Source organism: Diabrotica virgifera, chromosome 2 (assembly GCF_917563875.1).
Source record: "Diabrotica virgifera virgifera chromosome 2, PGI_DIABVI_V3a".
Lineage (NCBI taxonomy): Eukaryota > Metazoa > Arthropoda > Insecta > Coleoptera > Chrysomelidae > Diabrotica > Diabrotica virgifera.
The window spans coordinates 93,448,524-93,462,409 of record NC_065444.1 but is presented as its reverse complement, the minus strand read 5'-3'; the positions used below and the strand labels follow the sequence as shown (position 1 = coordinate 93,462,409).

The 13,886-nt window shown below is 33.5% G+C and overlaps 1 protein-coding gene across 3 annotated transcripts in view; it reads left to right on the top strand.

The window, feature by feature from the left end:
• LOC114349493 (uncharacterized phosphotransferase YvkC) overlaps positions 1 to 13,886 on the top strand; it is a 118,587-nt gene extending 104,701 nt beyond the window's left edge. For all 3 annotated transcript variants that reach the window (XM_050643850.1, XM_050643848.1, XM_050643849.1), the window contains one exon: positions 13,702 to 13,886. In XM_050643850.1, coding sequence (XP_050499807.1) covers positions 13,702 to 13,826 — 125 coding nt within the window. In that variant the 3' untranslated portion in view covers positions 13,827 to 13,886. The remainder of the gene's footprint in view (positions 1 to 13,701) is intronic.

Sequence of the window (13,886 nt, the reverse complement as noted above, 5' to 3'; positions counted from 1 at the left end):
TAATTCATTTTGTGATGTTCTTTATTAACATGTTCGGCCAGAGCAGATCTTTCAGGATATAATCTGCTATCACTGCGGTGACTAACTAAACGACTACCTAAATTGCGTGCGGTTTGTCCAACATATACCAAATTACAGTTGTTACAGGGAATCTGGTAGACAACGTTAGAACAATCCCTAATGTCACTCTTGTCCTTAACCTTTGAAAATATAGATCGTGAAGTTAAAGATGTTTTAAAGGCTATTTTCAAGTTAGGGATGTCTTTAAACAGTCTAGCCAGTCTGGGTGTTATGCCTTTCACGTATTTTAAAGAAGTATATAAACAATTGGCATTTTGTTCTCCGCTTGTAACAGTAATTTGCAACTCATCATTATGGCGTATTATGTCAGGGGTCAAACTGAATAATATCTTGGTGACTAGGTGTTTTGGATAAGAGTTGTCGATAAAAAGGTTAGACAGGATTCTCAGGTTCTTCTGATGGCAAGAAGGATCACTGATAGCTATGATTCTAGCCTTCATTTGCTTAATCAAGTTGATTTTTATTGAGTGTCGATGATATGACCAATAGTTAAGAAAACGTCCAGAACTATGAGGTTTTCTATGCCAGTCAATTCTCAGGGAGTTGTTATGGGTTCTAATGAACCGGGTATCAAGAAAGGGGACTGAGCATAGATCATCCTCATGTTCAATTGTGAACTGTAATAGAGGGTCATAACTATTGAATACTTGCAAAATTTCAGCTGATCTATTGCTAGGAATAGCGAGGATTAAGTCATCCACATACTTTTTAACAAAAGGAATATAGAAGGACAATTCTGGGATCACCATATCCAGTAAATGATCCATCACATAACAGGCCAGAATGGGAGAGATAGTACCTCCCATAGGAGTCCCTTGTGTTTGTCTAAACACAGTATTATTAAATGTGAAATAGGTGTTATTAAAAAGAAAGGAGATGAGTTTTTTGAAAGATTCCAAGCTAATATTGTAATGAGCACTAATAAAATTCCAATTGTTTTCAACAGCTATTAAGGCTGCATCTAGATGTACATTAGTGAACAAAGAGACTACATCCAGACTGATAATAACATAGCCCTCAGGTAACTGATAGTTGTTGAAACTGTTAAAGACATCAAAAGAACTTTTTACGTCATATTCATTAGAGACATATGCATTGGTCAAAATCTCAGTCAAAAAAGATGCTAATAAATTAGTAGGTGAACCAATGCATGCAACAATGGGACGTACCGAAAGCTGTGGTTTATGAATCTTAGGTAAAGCGTAAAACTTGGGTATGACACCCTTATACCCTGTTAATTTTTTCTTTGTATCATCATCTATTTGTCCCGAACTGCATAATTGATACATTTGATGATACAAAGAAAAAATTAACAGGGTATAAGGGTGTCATACCCAAGTTTTACGCTTTACCTAAGATTCATAAACCACAGCTTTCGGTACGTCCCATTGTTGCATGCATTGGTTCACCTACTAATTTATTAGCATCTTTTTTGACTGAGATTTTGACCAATGCATATGTCTCTAATGAATATGACGTAAAAAGTTCTTTTGATGTCTTTAACAGTTTCAACAACTATCAGTTACCTGAGGGCTATGTTATTATCAGTCTGGATGTAGTCTCTTTGTTCACTAATGTACATCTAGATGCAGCCTTAATAGCTGTTGAAAACAATTGGAATTTTATTAGTGCTCATTGCAATATTAGCTTGGAATCTTTCAAAAAACTCATCTCCTTTCTTTTTAACAACACCTATTTCACATTTAATAATACTGTGTTTAGACAAACACAAGGGACTCCTATGGGAGTTACTATCTCTCCCATTCTGGCCTGTTATGTGATGGATCATTTACTGGATATGGTGATCCCAGAATTGTCCTTCTATATTCCTTTTGTTAAAAAGTATGTGGATGACTTAATCCTCGCTATTCCTAGCAATAGATCAGCTGAAATTTTGCAAGTATTCAATAGTTATGACCCTCTATTACAGTTCACAATTGAACATGAGGATGATCTATGCTCAGTCCCCTTTCTTGATACCCGGTTCATTAGAACCCATAACAACTCCCTGAGAATTGACTGGCATAGAAAACCTCATAGTTCTGGACGTTTTCTTAACTATTGGTCATATCATCGACACTCAATAAAAATCAACTTGATTAAGCAAATGAAGGCTAGAATCATAGCTATCAGTGATCCTTCTTGCCATCAGAAGAACCTGAGAATCCTGTCTAACCTTTTTATCGACAACTCTTATCCAAAACACCTAGTCACCAAGATATTATTCAGTTTGACCCCTGACATAATACGCCATAATGATGAGTTGCAAATTACTGTTACAAGCGGAGAACAAAATGCCAATTGTTTATATACTTCTTTAAAATACGTGAAAGGCATAACACCCAGACTGGCTAGACTGTTTAAAGACATCCCTAACTTGAAAATAGCCTTTAAAACATCTTTAACTTCACGATCTATATTTTCAAAGGTTAAGGACAAGAGTGACATTAGGGATTGTTCTAACGTTGTCTACCAGATTCCCTGTAACAACTGTAATTTGGTATATGTTGGACAAACCGCACGCAATTTAGGTAGTCGTTTAGTTAGTCACCGCAGTGATAGCAGATTATATCCTGAAAGATCTGCTCTGGCCGAACATGTTAATAAAGAACATCACAAAATGAATTACGAATCGGTCAGAGTTTTAGCTTCTGAATCCAACTATACTAAAAGACTGTTCTTAGAGATGGCTTTCATTTCGCAGAATTCTAATGCAATGAACAAAAGGAGTGACATAAATCAATTAAGCTCTATTTACTCATATCTATTATGTTTGGACAACTATCCTCATTTCAATGATGTCTTATCAACTGATTTATTGTAAAGTTTCCAGCTTTCAGTACATTGAAATGTAAATTATTTATAATTTTGGTTTTTAACTTCAAACAAGACTCTGGTAAATTTTTGATGTGTATTCTTAAAGTATTAGTACTACATAAGACAAAGAAAAAAGAAGAAGTGGTGTCATTTGCGTATGTCCAGGAATGACATTGACCTCTAACCTCACATTTCACACTTGCCGGCACACGTGGCATGTAAACCTTTTTAATTGTCTTTTTCTTATGTGTTAGTGTAGAAAATAATTTGTCAATTTGGTCTTTTACACCATGTATTTTTTAATATTTGACTCAATCAATGAGTGGTGCGTGAATTTGTCACCTGTGAGTATAACATCCACGGAAAGCAAATCTCAATAACGTAAGTTTTTAAACCTTTACACCTTGTACTGTATGTTTTCGAGGATGCTGTACTAACAGTAGCACTTTATTTCAGTTATTCCTGATGATGAAAATAAACATTTTCGAAAGCTTGAAACTTAGTTAAAAGAGTACACTTATTTCACCGCTGCATATCCCAATAACCTCAGAATTCCGTTTTCTACGTTGTCAGCAAAGACTTCTTTTCCTTTTATATATATATATATATATATATATATATATATATATATATATATATATATATATATATATATGAAAAATAGATAATTGCATTTCAGTTAGATTCGAACCCCACCGGTGCCCCGACTAGTTTCGACTCATGTCAAGTCGTCATCAGGAGACACTAGGTAGGTGTTCGAAGCTAACTGATTTGCGGCTATTACTTCGTGAATTTATAAACTAAATCCACCAGAGTATACTTAGTACGACCTCTATATGTGAAAAGAGAAAATAATTATTCTCTTGGTAGCCCGGCGAATAGCAAAATCAAGCTTTATAACAATAAAACTATGAAAGGCGATGTAACGGAATCCTTTTTCCGACAATACATCATGCAAACACCGTTTGGGCTAACCAATTCGTCTCTTACTGGAGAATACAGTAAAATGAAAAATAGATAATTGCATTTCAGTTAGATTCGAACCCCACCAGTGCCCCGACTAGTTTCGACTCATGTCAAGTCGTCATCAGGAGACACTAGGTATTCTCCAGTAAGAGACGAATTGGTTAGCCCAAACGGTGTTTGCATGATGTATTGTCGGAAAAAGGATTCCGTTACATCGCCTTTCATAGTTTTATTGTTATAAAGCTTGATTTTGCTATTCGCCGGGCTACCAAGAGAATAATTATTTTCTCTTTTCACATATATAGGTCGTACTAAGTATACTCTGGTGGATTTAGTTTATAAATTCACGAAGTAATAGCCGCAAATCAGTTAGCTTCGAACACCTACCTAGTGTCTCCTGATGACGACTTGACATGAGTCGAAACTAGTCGGGGCACCGGTGGGGTTCGAATCTAACTGAAATGCAATTATCTATTTTTCATTTTACTGTATTCTCCAGTAAGAGACGAATTGGTTAGCCCAAACGATGTTTGCATGATGTATTGTCGAAAAAAGGATTCCGTTACATCGCCTTTCATAGTTTTATTGTTATAAAGCTTGATTTTGCTATTCGCCGGGCTACCAAGAGAATAATTATTTTCTCTTTTCATATATATATATATATATATATATATATATATATATATATATATATATATATACAGTGCTGTTTTTGTGACGGTACGCGCCGGTACGCCGTACCGGTACCTTTTGGGACAAAAACAAAAAAATATTGTGTTGGTAACTTTTAAGAAACCACAAGTTTGATAGGAGTAAAAAAAATCAGACAAATAATCTTTGTACTCTTTTTTTATCATTGATTTAGCTAAGTAGGGATAGAGATTTTTTATAGAGTTCAGGAATTTTTTCTTTGCTCCCAAATAGCTTTAAGTAGGGATAGCGGTTGTTGACAAAAAACCGGTTTCCGGTTATACCGGTTTTTTCACTTACGGTTCAACCTGGCGGTTATAACCGGTCAAAAAAACCGGTTATTCCAAAAACCGGTTTTCGGTTTTTTTAATCAATAGCAAATACTCGGTAGGGTACAATGTTACATTTTTATATTGCACTTTAGTTTGCTCAATTTTCCTCCTGAAAAATTCCCCAATCATTTTAACGTATAACAATTTTCCCAGGCGCTTTCACATTACCCTAAAATTGGGCCAAAGTACCCAAATCTGGCAACTCTGATTCGTCGCTCGTTAGTCGTTATAGACGGCGTCGGCGTGTATTGCGTTGTCAATTGGGATATTCAATTGGGAAATATCCAAATGCACTTTTATTTTACTTAAAAATAAATTTGATAACCCAATTCATCTTTTACTTCCATTATCATCAAAAAAAATTTAGTAGTATTTTTAATCTGTTTGTACATAATAATGCCTTTTAATTCCTAAGAATTAAACATTACAAATGGAGATTCCTAATCGGGTTTCGGTATTAACAATCATAAGACGTCCACTATACTGCTCGCGAAGTCAATCAGCGAGTACGAGAATGTAGACAAGCATCTCATGCGACTTCGCTGTGTCTCGGCCTACTTCCATTCGGTGGCGGTTTTTGCGACCAAGTCAAAGGAACCGAAGTCCTTATTGCCCGGCGTGAATGTGTTCCACGCGAAATAGAACGAGTGTGTAGTGACGGGTACTTCGGACTTCGCTTAACTTTCCCGAAGTAACTTCGCGAGAGTGTGGTGCTCGCTTATACAAGAGTCTCAAGTACTCAAGTATAAACAATTATTATAGATGATGGTTGGAATATCGATTTCAAGCAGATCACTTACAGTTTTATGTAAATATTATCATCTAAGCACGCACCACACTCTTGCGAAGTTACTTCGAGAAAGTTGACCGAGGTCCAAAGTACCGTCACTACACACTCGTTCAACTTCGCGAGAAACACATTCACGCGGGGCGATATCGACTTCTATTCCTTTGACTTGATCGCAAAAACCACCACCGAATGAAAGTAGACTGAGGTGCAGCGAAGTCGCATGAGGTGCCTGTCTACACTCTTGTACTCGCTGAACTTCGATCGACTTCGCGAGTAGTATAGTGAGCGTTTAACTATTTCCAAACTATAATAAAACTTGTTTCAAAATCTTATGTTTCACTTTCGTCCAGTTCTTTATTAGTAAATAAATTTTGAATTATGGTTGCTTAGGTTAATTACTCCGCATATTATTTATAATATGTACATATGGTTGGCATCAAAAAGAGATAGAAATCTCCTCATTTTTTCTCTGAAATAATTATTTTTTTTTAGAGGTAACTTATTCGGTTTTTCACCGGTTATTACTTTAAAAAGGAAAAACCGGTTATAACCGGGACAAAAAAAACAACCGGTAAAACCGGTTGTTGCGGTGGATTAAAAATCCGGTTTTAGGTTATAACCGGTAGCTGTTTCCCATCCCTATTAAGCCCTATTTGAGGCTTAGTTTAAAAAGTTTTCCCAGGGGCGGACCCCTTATAAATACCCCCCAGTTCCCCCGTAACATTGCGTACCGGAACCTATATTGTTACAAAAACAGCACTGTATATATATATATATTTGCTATTCGCCGGGCTACCAAGAGAATAATTATTTTCTCTTTTCATATATATATATATATATATATATATATATATATATATATATATATATATATATATATATATATATATATATATATATAAACAAACAAATGAAATAGAGAATGCGGAAAAATCCCCTTACGAACAGTTCACACATCCACTACTTCGGGTACTATAATATACTACTTGAAGAGGGCGAAACACATTTCTAAGAGCTGGTGTTTGGATCTTCGATTCTATTCAAAAAATTTTTCCCAGCCCGAAGTAGTGGATGTGTGAACTGTTCGTAAGGGGATTTTTCCGCATTCTCTATTTCATTTGTTTGTTTTCGTACGAGTGGTCGTCCAAACCAGTACCTGTGGATCTTTTGATCACTGAGTGTGTTTCAAAGATCTACATCTTTTGTTTTTATATATATATATATATATATATATATATATATATATATATATATATATATATATATATATATATATATATATATATATATATATATATATATATATATATATATATTAGAGCGGAGTAATTTTTTTTGTCATCGGGTCACAATCAGTTTCTGATTCTACAATGAATTCTGTGAAAAAAAAACATTACACCATAGGTATCGGATGAATTTCGAGGCGCCACATTTTTCATTTTAGTTTTGAGGTACATCAGAACTCGTCATTTTACGACTTCTGATGTACATTGAGGTTGATTGTGGACAAAATTCCAACTTTTTTTTATTACGGAAAAGTGTATTTTTGTAGCTTTTGAGACGAGGAATCCATTTTTGATATCTATTTGTACCAAAAACACTCACCAGGTGGCGCTACAATGCAATTTTATGAACATCAGAATTTGTCATTTTATGACTTCTGATGTACATTGCGGTTCACTGGGGACATATTTAAACTTTTTTTTACGGAAAAGTGTGTTTTAGTAGATTTTGAGACAAGGAATTTATTTTTGATATCTATTGGTTCCAAAAGTACTCACCAGGGGGCGCTACAGTGCCATCTTTGTCATTTTACGACTCCTTTTTTGGATAAAACAGTGTTAATATTATTTTTTCAACGTTTTTATTTAATAGGCCCTGATTTTATATTACAAAAAATAGGTAAAATTCATTAGTTTATTATAAACTTTAGTAAACAATATTTTCCTTAATTAAATTTATTTGAAATATAATAAATTAGACGTTTTTGAGTAACCAAACCACTCAATTTTGGATCAAAAAAATTTTGAATCTTTGATTTTTCTAAAACTTGATGTATAGCTTCTGAGGAACGTAAAAATAAGCTCGAGCTGAAACATTTAAGCCCGAACAGTCTTCTTTTTTTCTCAATTTGCATATTTTATCATAAAGTATCAATCGAAAAATAAGGTATTAACCTTCGGATGACCAAGCAGGGGAAATTGTGACCCCAGCGTATGTTTTTCTTTAATAAATTCAAAAGTATTTTCAATTTTTAAATCATTATTTTTTTATTTGACTTAATATCATTCTAGATATCCTCAAATTTTGAAATAAAAGAAATTCCCTATATTTTACGAATAAAAAATATATTCTGATGTTGATGTTTAGTACAGTAGGAAAAATGAAAGAATACCCATGAACGAACATATAAAACACGCTGTATTTTCCTGTCACCGTGTCACACAAAAAATTGGCCAGCGCAAGTATTGTCGAAGCGAAGATCGGTGGAATATGCGCATTTTATCAATGAAATTCGATATTTTTAAGATATTCCAGAAGCCGCTATAGATAAAATGTTTTAACGACCTATTCATCATTCATAATTACTCAACGAATATTAGTACAGTTAAAATAATTAAGACGATAACCGGACAACATTGATTTAATGAGTAAAATTTAGTTTTATTTTACTTTAATGACAAAAAAAGCAAGCCCATTAGCAGAGCCCGATGAAAAATTATTTTGCACATCATATTTGAAACATTATTTGGTTGAAAAGTCTCATTTTTGTTGGCAAAAAATATATTAATTTGTTTGGACTAAATTACAGTTGTGCTTATCTTAAAAAGGATATGTTACTATCAACATTCACACAGTGTTGCCAAACTGAATTTTGTTATTTTGGGTGTAAATTTTTTCCACGGATCTCCGAGGGTACTATACATGTAACAATTATTGTTACATGTATTTCCACTGGACAATTTTCTTTGTGACACGGTGACAGGAAAATACAGCGTGTTTTATATGTTCGTTCATGGGTATTCTTTCATTTTTCCGACTGTAAAATACCGTCTCTTATGTGTAATTCCAAATAGTTTTACGCTAATGACGTCGACTTTGCAAAGTAACAAGACACTTACTCAACATACACACTACACATGACACTAATACTCATGTTGTGACTGGTTGAATGACATAAAGTCCATGCCATAAAAAAAAACTTCATTTTTTTTTTAATTGTCATTTTTGACATTTTTGACCTGGGGTCATTTTCCCCCCCTTGGTCATCCGTGTAACAAAAAAAGGTTGGTCATCGGAAGGTTAATACGAGGTACTCAAACATGTCATTATAAGGCATTATAACAAATTATTATGATTCAAAACGAGGTTTTGGTCAAATTTTGGTGTAGAAAACGTTAGAATGCCGTTTCATACATTTTCCTCCATTCCCAAAATATTGTATATTTCGATTTTGCTGATCATCTTGGCAATATTTTGCCAAGCATAATTTCTGTCCTTTGACATGTTCTACGTGTCGGACTTATGACTTATTAAATAAAATGTCCAGTTGGTGATAAATAGTAGTCTGATTTTCGCAAATGTGTGAGTGTTTAATGAAAGGGTAACAAATCAATTGGAAGTTCTGCCTGACAAAATATATGGGACGTTTTCGTAGTCTGACGTTCCAAATTTTTAACCTGTTCCCCAATTAAAACTTCCTCTCTTCCAGTGTTCCCATATATCAAAGTTTGTCCGACTAGACACCCTTAAGCTATTAACAAATTTTCAGCTTGCTATTAATCAACTTTTTTTTAGTACGCGGGATCCAGGCCTATATACTTTTAGAGCGCTCACTTCCGCCTTTATCTTAATTGTAAGATTTTTATACCTTTTTTTGTCTTGGAGTTATATGACTCTACCAGATGTAATACGTTCGTATTAGTAGGGGAGGCAGGTGTGCTAAATTTGCAGTTACTCGAGCGTTATGGAGACCTATTGTATTGTGAAAATTAAGTCCGAAAACCAAAAAAACTGAAAAGTTTTCCATTTTACTGGAGACTTTCCATGTTCTTATTTTAAATTCCAAAAATAATTTTTTCCGATTACAGTGCCATCTATCCATAATTTGAAAAAATGTCTCGAATAAAAGTTACTTATTTTTACCTAAGAAATCCAAATCTGCAATAAAAAAAATGGAGAATCCTATTTTAATGTTTTAAAGTAACCCCCCACCCCACCACCGTGGGTGGTCGTGTTTGATGTCATTTGATAGATTTTTAAAAAATATTGAACACATATTCTTCAGTTTTTTGATCTCATATTCATTTCGCGAATTATCTCGGAATTCCTATTTAAAATTTTAAAGTTACACTCCACCTCTGTCCGTGGGGTGTCGTGTTTGGTATCATTTGATAGATTTGTGAAAAATATTGAACACATAGTTTTCAGTTTTTCGATCTGACGTTCATTTCCGACGATCAAAGTTGTGAAACTTTGTGACTCATCCATTTCCTTACGGATCCGCTCAAATCGCAAGATTTTTTTAAACATACTGCATGTACTTAACTTACCTTATCTTAATTTGATGATTTCGAGATTTTCTAAGGATAAATTCTTTCGGACCCCCTTAACGAAATCCCCTGTAGTTAGAGTCCATATATGGTAGGGGTACATTTACAGGGTACAATGTTTCTCCCCATGTGATATTCTGACGTACTCGAGAAACTGCAGAAATCCCCGCTTGGGCTCCCCTACCTAATATAAAAGTAATTGCTTAAGGTCTAGTTAATTATTATATTTTAATTAATTTCATTAACAGAATTATTACTTTTTTTAAATTTTATAATTATCAAGTTAATGTTAAATATTTTTAATAACACAGAATTAATATCTACTAAATAAAAATATAAGAAAAAATAATATTAACATAGTTTTACTCACAAAATGACGCAAATTGCACTGTAGCTCCCCCGGGCGAGTATGTTTGGTACAAATAGATAAAAAATGAATTCCTCGTCTCAAAAACTACTAAAATACACTTTTTTGTAAAAAAATGTTTAAAATTTGTACACCATCAACCGCAATCTACATCAGTAGTCAGAAAATGACAGCTTCTGATGTTCATAAAATTGCATTGTAGCGCCCCCTGGTGAGTGTTTTTGATAGAAATACATATCAACAATGGATTACTCGTCTCAGAAACTACTAAAATACACTTTTTCGTAAAAAAATGTTTAAAATTTGTACACAATCACCCGCAATCTACATCAGCAGTCAGAAAATGACAACTTCTGATGTTCATAAAATTGCATTGTAGCTCCCCTGGTGATTGTTTTTGATAGAAATACATATCAAAAATGGATTACTCGTCTAAAAAACTACTAAAATACACTTTTTAGTAAAAAAATGTTTAAAACTTTTACACAATCACCCGCAATCTACATCAGTAGTCATAGAATGACAACTTCTGATGTTCATAAAATTGCATTGTAGCGCCCCCTGGTGAGTTTTTTTGATAGAAATACATATCAAAAATGGATTGCTCGTCTCAAAAACTACTAAAATATACTTTTCCGTAAAAAAATGTTTAGCATTTGTACACAATCACCCGCAGTCTACATCAGTAGTCATAAAATGACAACTTCTGATGTTCATAAAATTGCATTCTACCGCCCCCTGGTGAGTGTTTTTGGTAGAAATACATATCAAAAATGGATTGCTCGTCTCAAAAACTACTAAAATACACTTTTGCGTAAGAAATGTTTAAAATTTATCCACAATCAAACGCCATGTACATCAGAAGTCATAAAATGACAACTTCTGATAATCATAAAATTGCAATGTAGCGCCCCCTGATAGGTGTTTTTGGTACAAATAGATATAAAAAATGGATTCCTCGTCTCAAAAGCTACTAAAATACACTTTTCCGTAAAAAAAAATTTAAAATTTGTCCATAATCAACTGCAATGTAGATCAGAAGTCATAAAATGACAATTTCTAATATTCATATAATTGTATTGTAGCGCCCCCCAGTGAGTGTTTTTGGTAGAAAAACATATTAAATTTAAATTTCTCGTCTCAAAAAATACTAAAATTCACTTTTCCGTAAACAAAGTTTAAAACTTTTAAAACACAATTAACCGCAATGAACATCAGTAGTCATAAAATGACAACTTCTGACGTTCACAAAATTGCATTGTAGCGCCCACTGGTGAGTAATTTTGGTAAAAATAGATATCAAAAATGTATTCCTCGTCTCAAAAGCTACTAAAATAAACTATTCCGTAATAAAAAAAGTTGAAATTTTGTCCACAATCAACCTCAATGTACATCAGAAGTCGTAAAATGACGAGTTCTGATGTACCTCAAACTAAAATGAAAAATGTGGCGCCTCGAAATTCATCAGATACCCATGGTGTAATGTTTTTTTTTCACAGAATTCATTGTAGAATCAGGAACTGATTGTGACCCGATGACTTTTTTTTTGTCATATAAATTACTCCGCTCTAATATATATATATATATATATATATATATATATATATATATATATATTTCGAAAAATGATTTTTGATTCAGTATTTTCACGCCCAACCTAATAAAATTTCATTTAATATTTTAATGCAATGTTTGGTTTCTATAATTACAAATAATTAACAAACTAAAACAGTTAGGTATAGGAAATGCTTAAGAAATAAAAAAGTACCATAAAGTAGCATTTCATTACAATACTAAAATACAGGGTAGTCCACTTAGAAAACTCAGAAAATACTCATTCAGATTGTTGACCAACCCATATACTAGATAGAGTATATTAAAAATCATTTGAACATTTTACATAGATGTTTGATGTCAAATTACTACAGTTTTACAGAGTGTGAGTGTTGGTACGTAATTAATTAAAAATTAATTTAAACTACTATGTATTTTATACCTCGTGTACATTACAAAACCTTCACGAAAACAATCATGTTAAAAGAATCTCAATTATTCAAGAGAATTCAAACATGTAAAAATATACAGGGTGTTCCATTAAATAACCCAATTTTGTATCACGCTGTAAATACGGGTGGCCTTGTATATTAGAAAATATTTTTATCTATGCCCCTACTTTTATCTAAATAACTTGTTTTCGTATTGCTTACGGCTAACGAGTAATCGGACTTCATCGCACTAATGCTGCACCCTGTATAAATAATTTATCGATGTTGGCAATTTTAATCATCACGGTTTCAAATAAAGATATTCGGATATTCGGATCAAGTAGCGTGAAGTTTGACCGGAGCATTTTAGCATGGCTGTTTTTGATTTAGTTAGGTGTTCCAAAGCTTATTAACAAATGATGTGTCAGCTGGTCCAAAACCAGGGCTTTTAATCAAGAAATGATAAAATATGAAAGTAGATGGAAGAACCCTAAAACTTATATGTCAAATATTTATCTTCGTGCCTTACATCCGTAATGGCCTGGTGGTTAGAATACCTGGCTCCCGGCTTTCACCCAGGCGAGTCGGGTTCGATTCTCGGTGTCGGAAATCCTTTTTGATTTTAAAATTGAAATTTTGATTTGACAAATAATTGTTTTTATAATACTTTTTTGATAAAAACGTGGTATAATAAAAACAATTATTTTTCAAAACTACATGTCAATTTTAAAAACAAAAAGGATTTCCGACGCCAGAAATCGAACCTGACTCGCCTGGGTGAAAGCCAGGAGCCAGGTATTCTAACCACTAGGCTATTGCTTGCCCCCCCCCCAAACAAAATTTCAAATGACGCTCCTGTATGGATGTAAGGCACGGAGATAAATATTTGGCATATAAGTTGTAGAGTTTTTCCATCTACTTTCATATTTTATCTTTTCTTGTCTTAAAGCCCCGAAGTCGCGCCAGCTGACAGACATTTTTGTTATTAAATAAGTACTATCGACCAAAATAAATTCATAGAACCTGTGCTAAAATCATCGTAAAAATTTGAAACTATCTCCCAGACTATAATATTTTCAGGTGATATCACATAATTTAGGCTATTTTATAATATTTTCAGGTGCTGTTGTAGCAAGAGAGTATGGTTTGCCCTGCGTAGTCGGCGTCAAGAATGTGTTAAAATACTTCAAAACTGGCGACAAAATCTATCTGAACGGCAACACTGGTGAACTAGGAAAAGTTTAATTAATGTTAGGATATTTATTATAATCTACTGTAATATTACAAAATAAATTATTTTCTTTA